This window comes from Pimephales promelas, chromosome 4 (assembly GCF_988280905.1).
Source record: "Pimephales promelas chromosome 4, fPimPro1.hap1.1, whole genome shotgun sequence".
NCBI lineage: Eukaryota > Metazoa > Chordata > Actinopteri > Cypriniformes > Leuciscidae > Pimephales > Pimephales promelas.
The window spans coordinates 11,849,940-11,868,454 of NC_142772.1; the positions used below are offsets into that span (position 1 = coordinate 11,849,940).

General features: G+C 35.2%; 2 protein-coding genes across 5 annotated transcripts; one reads left to right on the plus strand and one right to left on the minus strand.

Annotated features, from left to right (window-relative positions):
• Nucleotides 1–2: 2 nt before the first annotated feature.
• slc25a35 (solute carrier family 25 member 35) lies at nt 3–8,139 on the plus strand. The gene is made up of 5 exons (XM_039662087.2): nt 3–587; nt 2,938–3,003; nt 4,382–4,534; nt 6,077–6,211; nt 6,393–8,139. The coding sequence occupies exons 1-5, from the start codon at nt 216–218 to the stop codon at nt 6,561–6,563; spliced, it is 897 nt and encodes a 298-aa protein (XP_039518021.2). The 5' UTR covers nt 3–215; the 3' UTR covers nt 6,564–8,139.
• A 659-nt stretch (nt 8,140–8,798) lies between these two features.
• rangrf (RAN guanine nucleotide release factor) lies at nt 8,799–17,651 on the minus strand. 4 transcript variants are annotated; one of them, XM_039662089.2, is made up of 6 exons: nt 17,559–17,651; nt 17,239–17,317; nt 15,382–15,498; nt 13,337–13,499; nt 9,300–9,394; nt 8,799–9,112 (listed from the first exon to the last, which is right to left on the minus strand). In XM_039662089.2, the coding sequence occupies exons 2-6, from the start codon at nt 17,301–17,303 to the stop codon at nt 9,001–9,003; spliced, it is 552 nt and encodes a 183-aa protein (XP_039518023.2). In that variant the 5' UTR covers nt 17,304–17,317; nt 17,559–17,651; the 3' UTR covers nt 8,799–9,000. The 4 variants fall into 4 exon arrangements, with proteins under 4 accessions (XP_039518023.2, XP_039518022.2, XP_039518024.2 ...); XM_039662088.2 differs by having other exon boundaries at nt 17,584–17,642; XM_039662090.2 differs by having other exon boundaries at nt 17,570–17,591.
• Between the last annotated feature and the right edge of the window lie 864 nt (nt 17,652–18,515).

Genomic DNA, 18,515 nt, shown 5'->3' on the forward strand with positions numbered 1-18,515 from the left:
TCTGCGCGCATCGCATGACTGGAGGAGGGTAGAAGATAGTTAGTTTCTGCTTCTTAATGGCACTGTAAAATTATTTGTTAACTTAACAAGTAGGCTACTTTATTATTCATGTTCTTTTATTTAGAGGGCTGCTAAAAAAGTAGGCCTGTTTATTGTTGAAAGTCAAACTAAACAGCCTGTCCATCACTGGTTTCCGGGCATTACGCGATTGAAACATGGATTTCGTTCTCGGCGGCGTCGCTGCGTGTGGCGCTTGTTTTTTTACAAACCCGCTGGAGGTTGTCAAAACTCGAATGCAATTGCAAGGAGAGCTAAAAACCCGAGGAACCTACCAGGTGTATTATAGGAACGTATTTCACGCCTTTTACACGATAGGCAAAATAGACGGACTGGCTGGTCTTCAGAAAGGTTTGGTCCCCGGGTTGGTTTATCAGTTTTGTATGAATGGGTTCCGGCTGGGGTCATTCGCCATCATTGAGTCCTTGGGCTACATTCACACGGACGGAAGGGTCAGCGCTGCAAAGAGCACAGTGTCCGGGGCTATCGCCGGTGTGCTGGGCGCCGTAATGGCCAGCCCTATTTACCTGGTGAGTAAATGTCTGTGATGCACGCGCGCAGCATTTGCCTACTGAAAGAGTTAAACTTGACAATTTAGCGCAGAGACAGACTGCAGTGTCGCGACTAAACGGATACAAACACAGCCTATTAGGACAATGAACTAAATATTTGCTATATATTATTACATAAATAAAGTCAAGTATTAAAATATGATAACACGCAACAATGATAATATTTATGTTATCATGTTAAATATTTTTTAAATGCAATGAGGAATTAATGTTTTCCATGCTTTTGGTTTCCAAACAATTCACTTCAAAGGTGCATTGCGCAACATTTCATGTTAAAAATAGCCGTTTTCTAACCCATACATGCTTAAACAATCGCCTGATGGGCTGAATTAGCCCTTCTCTGATCATTGCGATCGCCTCTATACTATAATCCTGTACAGTGAAATAAATGAGAGGGATTTGGGCTCCAATCTGACGGTAGAGATCCACTTGTCCGACACGCCTCCCCACGTTTGTACTTTGATGCAATATTATGAAGCTGCAGACTCGGAGCCTGCATCTACAGTCCCCCACCGAGAGTCCCGCATTCTCAGACCCCTCGTTTTTCGAACACAGCGCCTCCTGCTGTTCAAAAGATCGAATGACACCCGCACACAGAGTACACGATTATCCAAATGCAATTAAAAACAATAGGATGCAATATTATGGTCTACAAATAAATTATCCAATATATATTTGCGTTCCCTGCTTAATACATGTGCCAAAAAAAAAACAAACAAACCAATTGTTACTGATGGAAGGGATACAATTACAGATTGAACTTTCTTCAGAAAAATAGTAGGCTATATTATATTGCTACAATGTTTTTTATATATATATATTTTTTTTTAATTAAAATTCCAATTTTTCTTTCAGTTCAACCTTAGTCTAATTAACATTACCATGCTAACATTACAATATATGTTTTTGATGTTTTGAATGCGAAGCAAAACAAATCAGAATAGACAAAACACCAATAATAAACAATTCTGTAGTTGGCTACTTTATTTAATGATCACCTAAACATCATCTTGCTGTAAAGAAAAAAAGGAAGAAAAACTGTGTTCTTGACTTTACTTTTCGTCTTCAATTGCATTAAAAAAAACTCATTTATAATTATAAGTCGCTTTGCATAATCATAAAATGATATGTTGATGGATTCGGCAGGGGCAGCTCCATCGATGTATGGTGTGGAATAGCCTACAACATAGGACCGATAGCACATGTCTCATGATGTTTAAAAAAGAAAGAAAAAGATGTTTGTAAATGGTAGTTATATTGCACTGCTCTGTTAAAGTGTCCCTTGAGATGTTTTTGAACTTTGGACAGCTTTGTGGGTTTGAAATATATGGGGGCACAAAATGGGCAGTGAAAATAACTGCAGCATTTATGACATTTCTACAAAAAGTTCAAGGTTAAAGGCTAACGTAAACGTAAGCTATCTAAATATTTTCGGGGTGAAGAGGGCGAAAAAACATACATTAACGGCTCAAATCTTGTTACAAACCATCTTTACAAATATTAAATGGACTTTTCATATGTTGTATCGATGAGCTAAATTAGTTTTATTAATCAAACGAGTAGCCTAGGCTACTACGATTCTCTAAATAAAATTGAAGATAGCCTACTCACGTTTTGGCTTAAGTTCTTCACATGTTTATCCGATACAATTTGATAGGAGGCGCTGTCTCGAAAAACGAGGGGTCTGAGAATGTGGGACTCTGGGTGCAGGGGGACTGTAGATGCAGGTCTCCGAGTCTGCAGCTTCATACTACTCACGTGACGTGAGACAAAGAAAATACAACTTCTGTCTGTCCAGTGCCAGGCGTCGGAATAAGACGAGAGTCAACATCAGGAACCAAATGGAGAGATCTTCGGTCGGCTCTCAAACGGGTCCTATACAAAGTAATAAGTTATTTTGTTCATGAACGTGTTTCCATAATAATACAATCATAAGTGGATACAGTAAGCACATAAAACCAAAGATTTCTACCATCCCCGTTTCCCCTCACACAAGTGTGTAATTTACTCAAATGCCTTTCCTTTCATATATTTGAAATGACTTGATTTATAACTTTATTACCTCATTATGACTGTAACAAAAGATGTGAGCCGCACAATGTGCGGCTGATGCTCCTTTGGTTATGAACAGCTCGAGCAAACGTGCGTGTGTGTGTGTGTGTTTTCGACTGGAGCTGACGAACGCCATTTACCTCGGACTAGCGTCTATAACAGCCGAACACGTAGATGGTGCTCCAAATGGACAAAAAGCACCAAGTGTCTTTAGTTTACCAGCAGATTACCTACTCTCTATTTGTATTTCTTTCAGGTAAAGACACATCTGCAAAGTCAGTCCACTTCTTCTATTGCAGTTGGACACCAGTATAAGCACAGGGTAAGTTAATGGTGACCTCACAGAAACATCTATGATAATAACTTATTTTTTCCCCCTCTTTTAAAGCAATAGTTCAGATGTAGGTGTCTTTGTTTCCGCAGTAGCTTCAATTTTGATATTTTTAGGTCAAACCGTTCGTGTCTATCAGCCATATAATGCAGGCCTATGGTCACCATCTCAAAGAGCATGCACAGAGAAGTCCAAATTAAACATGATTTAATGACTCGTAAATGTATATCCACATTGATGGCCTAAGACACGAAACAAGCGGTTTGTGTGAGAAAACAAAGAGTATTTATAGTTTTTACCTCTTGTAACCACAGCCACGTCGTGATCTGAGGGCACATTTCGGAAGAGTTACCTTTCACTGTGAAGATCCGGCGCTTGTAGACCGAAGTGCACGCGCCCTCAGATCACTTGGACGTGGCTGTGGTTACAAGAGGTAAAAACAATATAAATGAAGAGTTCAGATGCAAAAGCCTCTAAGTGCCATATGAAATTTTCTTCTAAAATGATCATTTTTATCAAGCTTGTATATTTAAGTTCAGTAATTTCACTTAAATGGCAATGAAGATTACCTATTAATTGTCATTTAAGTGAAATTACTGAACTTAAATATACAAGCTTGACAAAAATGGTCATTTTAGAAGAAAATTTCAAATGGCACTTAGAGGCTTTTGCATCTGAACTCTTCAAATGTTCATTTTCTTCTCACACAAACCTACTCGTTTCGTCTCTTAGGCCAGTGTTTCCCAACCCTGTTCCTGGCGGCACACCAACACTGCGTGTTTTCTTTGTCTCCCTAATCAAACACACCCGATTCAACCCATCAGCCCATTAACCCACCTGATTATGAGCTGATGGGTTGAATCAGGTGTGTTTGATAAGGGAGACAAAGAATACACGCAGTGTTGGTGTGCCGCCAGGAACAGGGTTGGGAAACACAGGCCATCAATGTGTACTTACATCTCTGTGCATGCTCTTTGAGGTGGTGACCATAGACCTCCATTATATGACTGACAGACACGAACAGTTTGACCTAAAAATATCAAAATTGAAACTACTGTGGAAACAAAGACACCTTCATCTTGGATGCACTTGAGGTAAGCTAAAACATACCAAAAATGAATTTCTAAGTGAACTATCCCTTTAATGTCACGTAAGAACTTTGATCTTTAAGTCGACCTATCCTAGGATTGTAGAGATTTTTTGTAATGTTAAATCCCATTGCATTTGTGGTAATGTACTAATGCTCACTAAGCACTAATGCTCACTAATATGTACTAAGGCAGTTTTGTTTCCAGCTTGAATCTAAAACCACAACCATTTCCTGTTTATTATATATATATATTTATTTTATTTATTTATTTATTGTCAGGGAATGATGCATGCATTATTGGCCATCCACAAACAGTACGGAATTCTGGGTTTGTGGAGGGGAGCAAGCGCAGCAGTCCCAAGGGTCAGTGTGGGGTCAGCTGCTCAGCTCTCTACTTTCTCTGCCTCTAAAGAGCTTATCATTGACCTACAGGTAAGCATATTTCACTTCAACTGGGAGTTATTCACAGTGAGAATAGAAGATGGGCTTGACCTCTGTTTTTACAAACAGTATTGAAGTGGCTCTTTTAAACTGTAAAGAGTAACACCAGGATCCAGTCGCATAAACTGCCAAGGCTAATCTTACAATTTAGTCATCAAAAGTCAGTTACATAAAAACATAGATTGGTCTGATTTGATACCGTAAGACTGATTTCCCCTAACTAACTGCTTGTTGGTCATACTAGTTCTTAAGACACAGTCTTGACATAGTGGCTGTTTATGCAACTGGCTCCTTTTAATAATTATGGTTGTCAGTTCCCCAAACACTGACTGTATAAAGTAGCCTTAGCGGTCCAACTTAATCATAATGTTTCTTTGTAGAGCAGGACAGGGGACAATGTTTTAGTAAATCTGCCTTTTTTTCCTGGGCAGTCAACTCTTAATTAAATTAATTTGCAACATTTCTCAATATTCTCTTATTAGATATTTCCATTTAGCCTTTAAGGACCCCATTAAATAAAAAAAAAATGTTTGCAGTCATTTAATGCGTGTTAGCTTTGATGTCATCAATATGCTAGTGCCCTTAAAAAATGTTGACAAAAAAACTCTTAGAAATACATATTTATATTTCTATATTATAGAAATATTGTAGGAAACAATGGTGTTACACAGAAACTACTAGCAAAACCGTTGGCATATTCTCTTAGTTTACATCAACATTGTATGTTTATGCCACCCTTGGCATAAACAGCCAAAATTTGATGACTAACTTGTCCTGGCATACCTTCTTGTTTCAAAAGGAAATATGTCAACAAAGGAAAGAGAGTTGTCTCCTGAAAGACGTATTTAAAGCAAACACCTTGTATTTAGGGCTTTGCGATGGATATATTAAGCCTGTTGTGGAAGTTATATGACAATTACTTAATGTTACTACTAGTCATATTGTCCAGATTGGTGAACAAAAGGGTGTTTTGTGTTTCAGTTGAGTTATTTATAAAGCATAGGAAATAAAATATTAAACTGACAATTCCAGCCTATGATTTAACAACTAGGAAATGGCAAAATATATTGGTTCATGCAGCACAGTAACAATCTAAATACATAAAAAAAAGAAGTAATTTTTGTGCTAAAGACCAACAAATGATTAAGTGTTAATGTAGCTGAAATAGCTGATATATTTCGCTATAATAGGTATACATACATAGATACATACATGTTTCTAAGGGTGACCTCAGAATGGGCAAAACAATTCCAATGGTGTTACAAATCTACAAACTTCCCAAGATATATGAAATGACGCTACAAGTTAAGTTCTGTTAACACATCACCACTTAGAAGAGTTTGTGATGTTTAATTACACGGAAAGGCAAGTGTGGGGGGCAAGCGATATCCGTACTTGATGATAACTGTCATTTTTGAGTAAACTATTCCTATTAAAACTATTAACTGTTGAAGAAACACTACTAATACAGCTGAAATGCAAAAGCACTCTGTTTTGTTAATAATCAGTTTCTTTTTCTTTTTGTATTTGTAGGTCTTCACTGAGGGCAGCTGGTTAATAGCTCTGAGTGCTGGTATGATCAGCAGTGTAGTAGTTGTATTAGCTATGACTCCTTTTGATGTAGTCAGCACTCGACTCTACAACCAGCCTGTGGATCATCTTGGCAAGGTGATCTCTTGCCAACTGTCAAGAACATACAGAAATTTGTTCACAAACTTTTACTGTAATTATAATCAAATTGTGTCCTTGGTTTCATTTACACACTTGCATATATCCATTTTCACCTACAAAGTGCTAAGACTGGTAAAAAAAAGGCCTTTATCTCACTCTCTGTACTTTTCTCATGCAGGGTGTATTGTACAGAGGTTTCATGGACTGTTTCTCTAAGACATTGAAGAAGGAAGGAATGACTGGTTTGTATAAAGGTTTAGGAGCCTCCTATTTCCGCCTCGGACCTCATACCATCATTTCTCTGCTTTTCTGGAATGAGCTGCGCACTTTGTATTATAGCTACAGCTAGCATTTTGCTATTGCTCGCATCAGCAAAATATCAACTGATGTTTCTCTGATTAAAGAAGCAATCAAGCACTAAGGTATGAAAGGTCCTTGTTATATTTTGAATATTGTCACACAACGCACAGCAGAGTGACTACCGATATACTCACAATGCAGCTTGGCCTCAAGTGCCTCATTGCTTTTATAAAGCAGTTACTACACAAAATAAAATAATGTTTTAATTTTTTTTAAAAAGCATTAATATTTACATTAATATGCTTAATATTTTAATGATCATTAATCTGCAACTGGCAACCTTCAACTAGAAGTACTTTCTGATATAACAGAATGTTGCAATACAAAAATGATGCACCATGGGAGCTGCACAGTAATGTGCTAAACTTGAGCCATTACTTTATGGTGGAATAGCACAACTGAAGGCTGCATTGACCAAGAAGCCAGGACTGGAATTTACAGTAAAACTCCTTTAGGGTGTACTGTATGTACATGGTGTATCATATAAAATATTATAGACCATTTCAAAAGATGTAAACAACACTGGTCCAGAAGCACTTCCTGTTTCAGTTTTTTAACACTACATAAAAGCTGGGATAAAATACAACCAACAGAACATTTAAAACTGAATCAAAAAGTTAAACAAACATCTTTAAGATGTTTTCTTTACATGTGAAATAAAGAAAACAGTTACAAACTGAAACAGGAAGTGCTTCTGGACCAGTGTTGTTTACATCTTGTGAAATGGTCTATATGATGAATAAGTTATGACATGTTTTTAGATTGCTTTAACTTGTCAAAATAAGTTAAGCAAATTTCAACTTTTGTTTTTATGAGTTATACAAGATTCAGCATTTTTTTTAAGTCAGTTTAATGTTATTTAAGTTAAATTGACTTAATTTAAGGCAGCAACTTTTTATTTTATCATTTTATATAATCACACTCCAGCAAAGTTTTGTGCATTTTGATTATGCCCATTCATTTCCTGAATCCTGATTGGGTGACATGTTCCAAGGGTTTGGACTAAATGATTAGTTCTTTTTAAAAATAAAACACTTTCCTAAAGATTATTAAATGTAATCCACTGGATCAGAATCAGTTGAACTGTTTTGTTTTATCGTAGTATAAATCAAACGAAGTACTGTAAATGTTTAGTTCTCACACAGAATTTGTGGTAGAATGACTGGAACACAAATAGTCTTTTCATTTTGTGACTGACTTGACAGCTGTAATAATCTTGCTGCTAATCATTAATCATGACTTGAAGGACAAAGACTTACTTAGTTAGGATGAGGTAGGACTCAAGCTGAATGGTTAAAACAACATCAGAAACAGTCTTGTTTGCTGATGCCTTTAAATGTCCTAGCATATTAGGAAAATAAGACACTATTCGATGGGACACAGAATAATTGTCATCATTTGCCTTAATTGTGCTCTACTGAAATTGTATGAACTAGTGTATGACGATTTAAAGAAATTTATGTAACTAATTGTCTGTATTAAATTACTTAAGAGACTTTAAATATATAGGTACATATCTGTAACATATGACAGTATATAATTTGAAAATAAATATTTTTTTAAAAGAATGACTATTTTATTTTATATATACACATGACAATAACACTGCAACATGTACGAAATACAAGTTCTGATAATTCCGATTTAATTCACACTTTAAAAAATTCTGAATGTCATTGTATTAATCAAACCATGAAGTGATATCAGCATGGAAATAATGCTAAATCTCTTTTTTATTTAATGGTTAATTTTGATCACTATACATTTTGGTTTATAATTTAAAACCTAAATTTTTTTGTGAAAGGTTTTGATTGTGCTATTTATCTTTAAAATAAATGTCACATGGTCTGTGACACTTTTGGTCAAAAAAAGATAATTGTCTCATGAGTGTTTTCACTTTCAGAATGATAGGGAAGTTGATGGAAATGTCTAACATTTCAAAGTTAAGGAAAAACCCGAGTTAAGTTGATGAATGTGTGGAAGTGTCTTACATTTCAGAGTTAAGGAAAAACCTTGAGTTTCAACACATTTCCAGTAAAATTGTTAAACATTAGTGTTGGGGTCAAGTAATAGAGATGTTTGAATTAGCAAACAAAAGACATTGATGCCTGCAAACCTTTGATAATATTAAGAAAACTCCAAAGAAATGGTGCTGAATGAATCAGCATAAATTTGTATTGAGTAATAAATGCTGGTTCTCAACTGTCAAGGATTCAACATGCTGTATTTCTTACCAAGAATTGCATTTATTTTTACTTTTTAATAATTCAAGATTCTCAACTTATTTGCACAGCCTCATCTATAAAATAGACAAATGTTAAACCTTGCACTACAAGGGAAATATTTCCATTTAAAAAAATTACATTTTTTTTCTCTTTCAGTCATAATTTTAATTTTTTAGACTTGTGATTAAATGCATGAAGAATCTACCCGAACACTCCAGGGTCAAGTAGACAGAAGGACTGCAGAACACCCTGGAAGTCCTGTAGTGTCCATGGTGTAGCTGCCACATTTCCAACGGCACTGCTGCTGAGGGGACTGAGACAGAAGATTTTAAATCAAACCTCACAATATTCGTATTAAGATCCTGACTATATTTCATCAATGAACACATTGTAAATAAATGATTAATAATCAATTTTAATTTAAGACATGTAGGTAATCCTCCAGTGTATGAGGAAAATGAGTGGAGTGACTTTAACCTGTATGCATTTAACTAACTCACTTGATGCAAACAGGATCGTTGAATGTCACTAAGATGTCAGTAGTGTACTGTGGCAAGCGGAACAAGCACAGGTGAATGTTCACAGTGTTCTTGGCCTGTGAAAAAATGTAATTCAAGCTGATGAAAGGCACAAATCTTAACATAAAAATAAATTACATTCAGTATAGTGTTGGCAGTCATACAGTTGCTTAACTAAAGTTTTGCAATTCTAAGTCATGTCAAAATCTAACTGAGGTTTCTCAGAACCCTAAGCTGTGTTCCAATTCGCACACAATGATCCATCCAATTAGTATTCAAAATTACAATTAGTGTGTCCCAAATCATAGTATTTTGAAATGAGCATTCCAAAGATACCAGTTTCTATAGTAGATCTGGTCTACTTTTTCCAGTTAGAATCCAAAGTGCAGATCCATGCACTCGAACAGCTAAAGGTAGAGAGGTTTAGATAAAGGGGTTTGAGTGATTAATAATCATTATCTAATGTGATGAAAAGATAACAGTATTATATTATTGTATTTAATCTGCTATAAAAAATACTATATATTTTATATATAGTATTATATTTAATCTGCAACAGTATTATAAACTTTTAAAAGCATAATTTTGATGGTGATTAATTTGATACCACCATAATTTTGATGGTGATAATTTTGATGGTGCCCTGTAAATCATCAAAAAAGATGATTTACAGGGCACAGGATGCACGTGACTAAGCAACAGAGCGGTCCGTTAAAGACATACTGTATGGTTTGGACTAAATGATTAGTTCTTTTAAAAAATAAAACACTTTCCTAAAGATTATTAAATGTAATCCACTGGATCAGAATCAGTTGAACTGTTTTGTTTTATCGTAGTATAAATCAAACAAAGTACTGTAAATGTTTAGTTTTCACACAGAATTTGTGGTAGAATGACTGGAACACAAATAGTCTTTTCATTTTGTGACTGACTTGACAGATGTAATAATCTTGCTGCTAATCATTAATCATGACTTGAAGGACAAAGACTTAAGACAACATCAGAAACAGTCTTTTTGTCTCATAAGAAAAAATAAGACACTATTCAATGGGACACAGAATAATGGTCACCATTTGCCTTAATTGTGCTCTACTGAAATTGTATGAACTAGTGTATGATGATTTAAAGAAATTTATGTAACTAATTATCTGTATTAAATTACTTAAGATACTTTAAATATATAGGTACATATCTGTAACATATGACAGTATATAATTTGAAAATAAATATTTTTTTAAAAGAATGACTATTCTATTTCATATATACACATGACAATAACACTGCAACATGTACGAAATACACTTCTGATAATTCCGATTTAATTCGCACTTAAATTATGTAATGAAAAGATAACAGTATCCATATTATATTTAATCTGCAACAGTTTTATAAACTTTTGTAATTACCTTTTAAAAGCATAATTTTGTAAACACACGAGGAGAGTTCTCCACATAAAAACCACCACTAGCAGATCAATGTGCTACTACAATTCTCTCCGATATGGTTGGAAATGAAATGAAATTGATTGTGGAGGATTTCAAGAGATTTCAAGAGAACTTTTGTTAATATAAGTTGCATTTCTTCGTTTAAAGGGGTTTGCCCTTTCACAAAGTCTTTCTTTTGTTTTGTTGGGGTGTACTAGACTATGTTTTCATGATTGATTGTTCAAAAACATTATTTTTCACATATTTTACATCATTACAGCACCTCTCTTCCCCTATCTGTCCTGAATGCATCGTTATTTGTGGTTTCGATGAAGGCCCTGATTAGTTAGCTGGTCCAGTGTGTTGTGATTGGCACCGCATGTTCCAGAAATGTCACGCTCAGATGTAAGTATTAAGGATGGTGTTAATTCCAAACCAATTCAAAGCTTAAGAATGTTAAACAAGAGGATCGTACAGAACGGATTTTATGCACAGACTTTGCAAGCACAGATTTCACAAGACGTTTCAGAGTGGTATGTTTTTTTTAGCTAATTTTCTTATACATTTTAGATACGATGTTTGGTGTATATTATTTTAAATGAGTTACATTATGACTTTCACAAAGCCCCGTAAAAACGTGTTGTAGTCCAAATGAGGATAATAGGACCCCTTTAATAAAAGTGAAAGGATTCGTTTTAAAGTAAGGGGACAATCCAAAGAGCTTTTATGTAAGGGTTAATGCCCGACGAGGTGTCCATTGTCAGGTTTTAATGGACGACGGCGAGGCGTAAACCGGCCGACGCGCAGCGGAGGACGGTTGCCTCCGCCGAAGTCCATTAAAACCTGACAATGGACACCTCGGAGGGCATTAACCCGCTTATACCATGGTCACTTGCCAAATAAAACATTAGTTTATATTTTAATTAGGCTAAATCTAGTTTTTACAAATAATAACTTGCCTTGCCTGCCTGACTGTTTATTTAGCAACCGGAGATAGTCCGCTTAGTTCGTATCCCTTCAGGTTCACAAATGCATTTTTTTTTCATGAAACACAAAGGTAGGCATAGTTTTTTTTTATTACTCATAAAACAATTAATCAAACAACAATAAAAAAAACAATTAGCTCTGATCTCCAGCTATTCGCGCTTAACGTTATAGAGGGCAATAAATTAATCAGATCAAAGAGAGGGTCATTTGCCTCAGGCTCCTTAGGCTTGAAACGCTGTAACGTTCAGCCTTCTCCTGCCTTGGTTGTCTGGACAGCTGCGTAAAACTCCCGCAGGGTCTCATTCAGGGGTGCATTTCCCGAAAGCATCGTTATCCAACTATGGTCGCAAGTTACGTCGTTACCAATAGAGTTCAATGGAGCAGAGCAGCAGCGGTGTAATTTTCTCCGTTTTATTTACATTTTTTCTTTCTTCAGCAGCATACCAGTCGTCAAAGTTGCCATATTCTCCATAAATGTTAAAAGAAATAGCACGAAGTCGCTCATTGTATTAGGCTATAATATCTAACGTTAGATGATAGAGCATGTGACTGCCTGTTGCTATGGTTACTCACAGCCGTTGTAGGCAGCGCATTTATTTATTAATTTCGAATGGTAAACGGGCAGTTTCACCAGAACTACTTTACTAGGTGTCCTCTATCACTTTTTAACGGACACCCTGCAGCCAATCAGAATCGAGTATTCACCCAGACCATGGTATAATTATTTGTTACAACATGAGTATCATCCGTCATTATGTTAATAAAAGTATGGTGTGTTTAAATTTTCCATTGTACCATTTTATTATTGATGTGTTTTCATTTATAATAATGAACCACTATAAGCACAATCTCCAAACACAACTGCAGGCTGCATGGCGACAGCACATAAAAATCAACTCCTAGACCTATCAGCCACAAGAAATATATCTTCCGTCAAAAATATATATATAGGCCTAATTATTCAGCAGCCTGACTGCTGCTGGTAGGCCGCCTGCTCGGCAAGTCTGCTTCATCCTCTGATAATTGATCCGCCAGCTCGAGGCTTGAACTTTTTTTTATTTTGTTTGGGCTTCCCAAAAAAGTCAGATATGTTTTTGGGGGTTTTTTTTTGCGCCATTTGGACTTGTTGAGTAAAACGTTCGACCTTCACTCACGAGTGCGCGCTGTGACGTCATGAGACAATTGTCGCTTGTTTTCATTGTATCTTAGGCTACTTTCATGTTTCAAATGAATTTTACTGAATAGATAAATTAATAACTTTTGTTTTATTTATTTTTTTGTTAAAAAATTTTGTATTTATTTATTTTTAAACATCCCACCCCCACACTTTTTCAGGGGCTCCACACCAAGGGATGCCGCGTCACACTCAGCACCCCTACTTCCTCAAGTACTGGAAGTAGTATGTACCAACGCTCTTCTGCTACACTCAAAAGTATATACTTTTTCTTCACAAAAACTTTTAGTGCATAGTATAAGTAGGCAAATCGGGATGCATCACTTGATTTTGGCGAGATAATTATGGCAATGTAGTGTCATCTGGAACACAACAACATTCCCACTAGAAATACGAGTCAGTAATGGGAATTGTAAAAAGGATCACAGATGTACCTCCTCATTGAATTTAGAGACCAGCTGAGCTCCAGACAGCAGCCAGGCAGAGCTGCATTCCTGCATTGACAGCTCTGATTGGGAGAGCTGCTCTAGCCCTCTGACCTCCCAGGAGCCGTTCTCTACTGCCTTATTACTGGCAGCCACGTCCTCAAAGTGATATCTGTCACAATGCAGAGCAGAGAAATCCTTTTCATCTATATTTATTTCCATTATGAAAAAAAAAATCAATAATGCATTAGTTGGGAGATTTTTCGGAAGAAGTTCTCCTGTGTGTAAAAATACGAAATAATCCACACAATTATCAATGCATTTATTTTCCTGTTATCATTGTAAAGCTGCGTTGAAACAATCTGTATTGTAAAACGCACTATATAAATGAAGGTGACTAAACTTGACTAATGTTGGTGGGGAAAATATCACACTCACACATGTAAATGGAAGAAATGTAAAACCACCTTTGTTAGAATAATTCAATAAACAAAGTATTAAGTTGTCCCGATCTTTAATTCATGAGTCCATTTCATTTCAAATCTTGCTTTTTTGGAAGTGGGGCCTTATGATATAGACAGTAATGCTGCCTGTCTTGGATTGTAAATGTGCAGTAAAAACTTTTTTTTTTTAAATGTATAAACACTTCCATTTTAAATATCTTTAATAAATTCACATTTCTATTTATCATTTCAGATATTCTATTTGAATCTCTCTGTTCATCAAAAAATACTGTTAAAAAAATCAACCATTTTAGCTGTTAAAAATAAGAAGAAATGTTTCTTGAGCACAAAATCATATTAGAATGAGATCTGAAAGATCTTGTGACACTGAAGACTAGAGTAATGGAGCTTTATCTTCACAAGAAAAAAACAAACATTTTAAAATAGCCTATATTAAAATAGAAAGCGCTGAATATTCCTGTTTTACTGTATTTTTTTTATTAAATAAATGCAATCTTGGTGAGCATAAGAATGAAATAATGAAATATCATTAGTTTTCCCAAGGAGGAGAAAAGTATAAAGAATAAAGAAAAGAATATAAATTATTTTAATGAGTGTTAAAAAAACACTTTAGAAATTTGATATTGAAACTTTAATTAGGTAGATTATCACAATGGCAGCCAATCATTAAACAAAAGCATTGTTTTTTTTCCAACAAAACAAGAAGAAAAAAACACATTGTGATATTTAACCTAGGTTTCACAGACAAGTCAAGCCAAGTCCCAGACAAAAATGCACATTTGAACTGTATTAACTGAAATCAACTTAAAATATGTCATGGCTATTGTTGTTTTCTCAAAATGGACACCAGAAATGTTTTTATGTTTTTTTTTTTCCTAAGGCACATTAAAAAAAATATTTAAATGTCCTTATTCAATAACTAAAGCCAGATCCTGGCATCTAAACCCTGCCTGTGAAACCAGGCCATTGAGGCTGAATGCTAGATGCTCAATGCTAGTTGCTTTCCCTGGATAGATACAGTTGATTGTTTTATTTAATGTCATGTCAGCATCTAAGGCTGTTTTCATGGCAAAAATTCAAGTACAAAAAACAAATATCATATAAATACAATGAAACCAAGCACACGCACAACAACAAGCAGTGCTACAGAAAGTTTACTGAAACGCTAAAGTAAATAGTCGTTGCTATGGAAATGATACACCGTACTCAAGTAGCATTGGTGTAAACTGACAGGTCACACTCCGTCCACAATGGACGCGACGGCACATCAAAAGCACATTAAACCCACCAAGTCACCGTCAGTTAGTATGGATACTATGTTCTGTTTCTGACCTACTTGATCTACGCACTTGAGCTACTGACAATAGACATCAAATTAACTTGGAACGTTTACTTTAATGTGTTCAAGGATGCCAGCTTGTATAGACAGTGTTGCAGCCATTTTGATTTGATTTAAAAAAAAGAAAAGGAAAAAAAGGATGCATGTAGTGGAAACCATTGCGGCACCAAGACAGTCTACTAAGAAAGGCCATTGGGCATGCTATAACACCAGGGTCCTATGTGTTTTATATCCAAGCCTGTAAATGTTACCTGGCTGCTTCAGCATCCTGCACTTGGCTTTGGTACTCCAGCAGTTCAATGATGATACTCTGATCTGTCTGAGAGTGAGCGAACACTTCTTGATTATCAGGGATCTGCCTCAGTTCACTGCAGACAGTAGGAGAGAAAATGATGGGCGTTTACATTACAAATTAGGTAAAATCAAGCTTAATTAAAGTCACAAAAAGCAAACCCACGAGTGGTTGTAAAAAGATGGTGGCAACTGCAATAATAATGATGTGATAATAATCAGACTTTTTTATATATATACTGTATGAATGATCACAAACAACCATTTTTTTTTTTCCGCCAAGTAATATAGTTAATTTAACACCACTCATCTGTGGGCTGTTTGAAGTTGCAAAGCAACTAACGTATTACAGTTTTTTCTCAATTGCTAAAACACACTTGACCTTATGCACAGCTGCACTACTTCCTGAACTTAAGTCAGCTCCTTGTTTCCTGTCTGCCATTATTGGCCGAACTTGATTAATTCAGGTGTGTCTGATTACTGTTGCCGTGACTACTGAGGTCAGGCACACCTGGATTAATCAATTTGGCCAAAAAAAAAATTAAAAAAAATAAATAAATAATCAATTTGGCCAATAATCGCAGACAGGAAACAAGGAGCTGGCTTAAGTTCAGGAAGTAGTGCAGCTGTGCATAAAGCCCATTCATGAAACAATTTACCATTTTCTCACAACTATAAACACAATCTCAGAATTACATACCAACTTGTGTAAACCTCAAACTGTCACATCGTTCACAAAAACGTTCACAGAATCAAAATTTGGCCTCAGATGAAATACAAAACCTAACAAATACACAGACTATCTTCCTACCCAGTGAACACTAGTGGGATTGATTCATATTACTGCAACTAAATACTGGAATTATTTAACAGCTCAATGCCTAATACAGAATACAATGTAAATGAAAGAGTGCAAATACAGTAAAATAAAACAATGGGCTTTAAGAAAGGTTAATTTTAATTACACTACTTTAAAATTATCTTACAGTTGATGAAAGAAGAAGTTACCAAAGAAGAAGATACCAAAGAAGTCAATATATACTCAGTATTCAACAATACAGTATAGTGTCAATTACAGTACAGTAAATAAATAATTAAATAAATAAATTCAGCATCCTCTGCACATTCGGTCACATTTCAATACAGTACTATAGCAGTTTCTTTGTCTTTCTCTTCTTCAATCAAATTGGCAAGAAATAAATTTGACAATCAAGAGTTTGAGGGTGTACATGTGCTACATTTTACTGAACAAAGAATAGTGAAAGTTCCCTTATCTAAAGTACTCTTACTGTGCACTGTCCTTTTACTGTATGGGTTAGTATATAGACCCAACAGATGATTCTTTCAGCTCTCTCTTGCCCCAGTGTTAGGATGCAAAAGCACATATTTATTACATGATTAAAAATTAAGTAGCAAAACTGATGGAACACAAATCAGAATCTCAAGATCATGTAAATAGGAGCACAGGTGATTAATATTGTTTACTCATGGATAAATGTGTGCTATTTGTGAGTTTACATTGTGATGCTTGAGATAAATATGTGTTTCATGAATGAGAACATGGTTAAACCCGTGTACAATGAGGAGATTTTTGTGTAACGTTACAGCTTTTCACAAATCAGAATATTAAAATGTACGTTATGAGAAAACAAGTGCACTTGGTTAAACATTTTGAGAAACGGTTCTTTGTTTTGAGAAATTAATGAGTGCCCACTGAATCAGTGTGTTAGCAATCGAGAAAAATTGTGACAAATGTAACGTTACGTTGACTTTAGAAATTTATACGTCCCTGAAAAAATGCTGTTTTATATAATTACCTAATATCCTTGGCATTTAGGGGAATAACAGCTGATAAAGCACCGCCAAACAGAGTCCGAGCCATAGCTGTGTTTATCTCTGCAATAATAAAGACATGTACAACATACATCCGATAACATATCAAAGAAAAGTCTAACTTACTGTAGGATTATCAATGTGCTGTCAATAAAACAAGATCTTCAAAACCCTCAACAAAACATCAACATTTTAATCGACACATCGTAATTTCATCACAAAGGTATTTAGACACATGACTTGACCTTAATAAACTTAGGCCATATCAATAATTTCACATAATAAATATACACAACAGACTCACGACAGGCTCACATCGGCATGCTCACCAGCCAATATGACGACTTCCAGCTCCATCAGCTGGTACCGGATGTGATGATGTGAATTGAGATCAAGCTTGCCCTCTAGTGGTGTACAACAAATTATCAACTTGAAGTGATGGAACATATTTGCCAATATTATAATATTAATATTATTTGTGAAGGACTGGAGTACTTGTGAAGTGAAGGAGTAGCAACCATTACATAATATCTACATGTATATTGTCAAGAATATGTTTATATATTTAGATTAACATGAAATGTGTGTTATGTGTATAAACTGACAAATGTTTGGACACGCTAAATTTAAAACTGAAAATATCACTTTTTTTGCAATTAATGCATGCAATGATTAAATTTTAATCATTAAAATGAATTAATTAATCAATCAAAGTTTGATGAAATGTGAAAATAAACAATGTTATTTGAATGAAACAAACAAACAAACAAACAAACAAACAAACAATTTGATTTGGAAAATTGGAATTAATCCAACTTTCAAATGCTATATTGAAGAGAAAGAGGACAGTTTACATTTGGAGTGTTTTGATTACATTCAGGCAGTTAGGATTATGTAAATTCCATGAATTAATTATTTACAATCATTCATGTGATTGAAGTCTGTTGGGTTTTTAGGCTAGTTGTCTTGTCTCTTTAAAATGTAAATGCAACGCTCCTACATCTAAAAACTACTAAGCGCATGACATTACTGCTTGCTAGCGCTGCTCTGGTGAAGCTAACTTTAGCAAAAAAAAATCAAATGAAGACTGATAAATTTAGACAATTGACTTTTTTGAGGGGTAATTTTTTTCTATCTCCTCTATCTTTCTACCATATTTATCCACCTCAATTTTGGGCTTTTTTATTCCTTACCAACATAAATTGGAAACATGCACTCAATTTTCATTATTAGGGCACTAAGGCACACTGGGGTAAAAGGC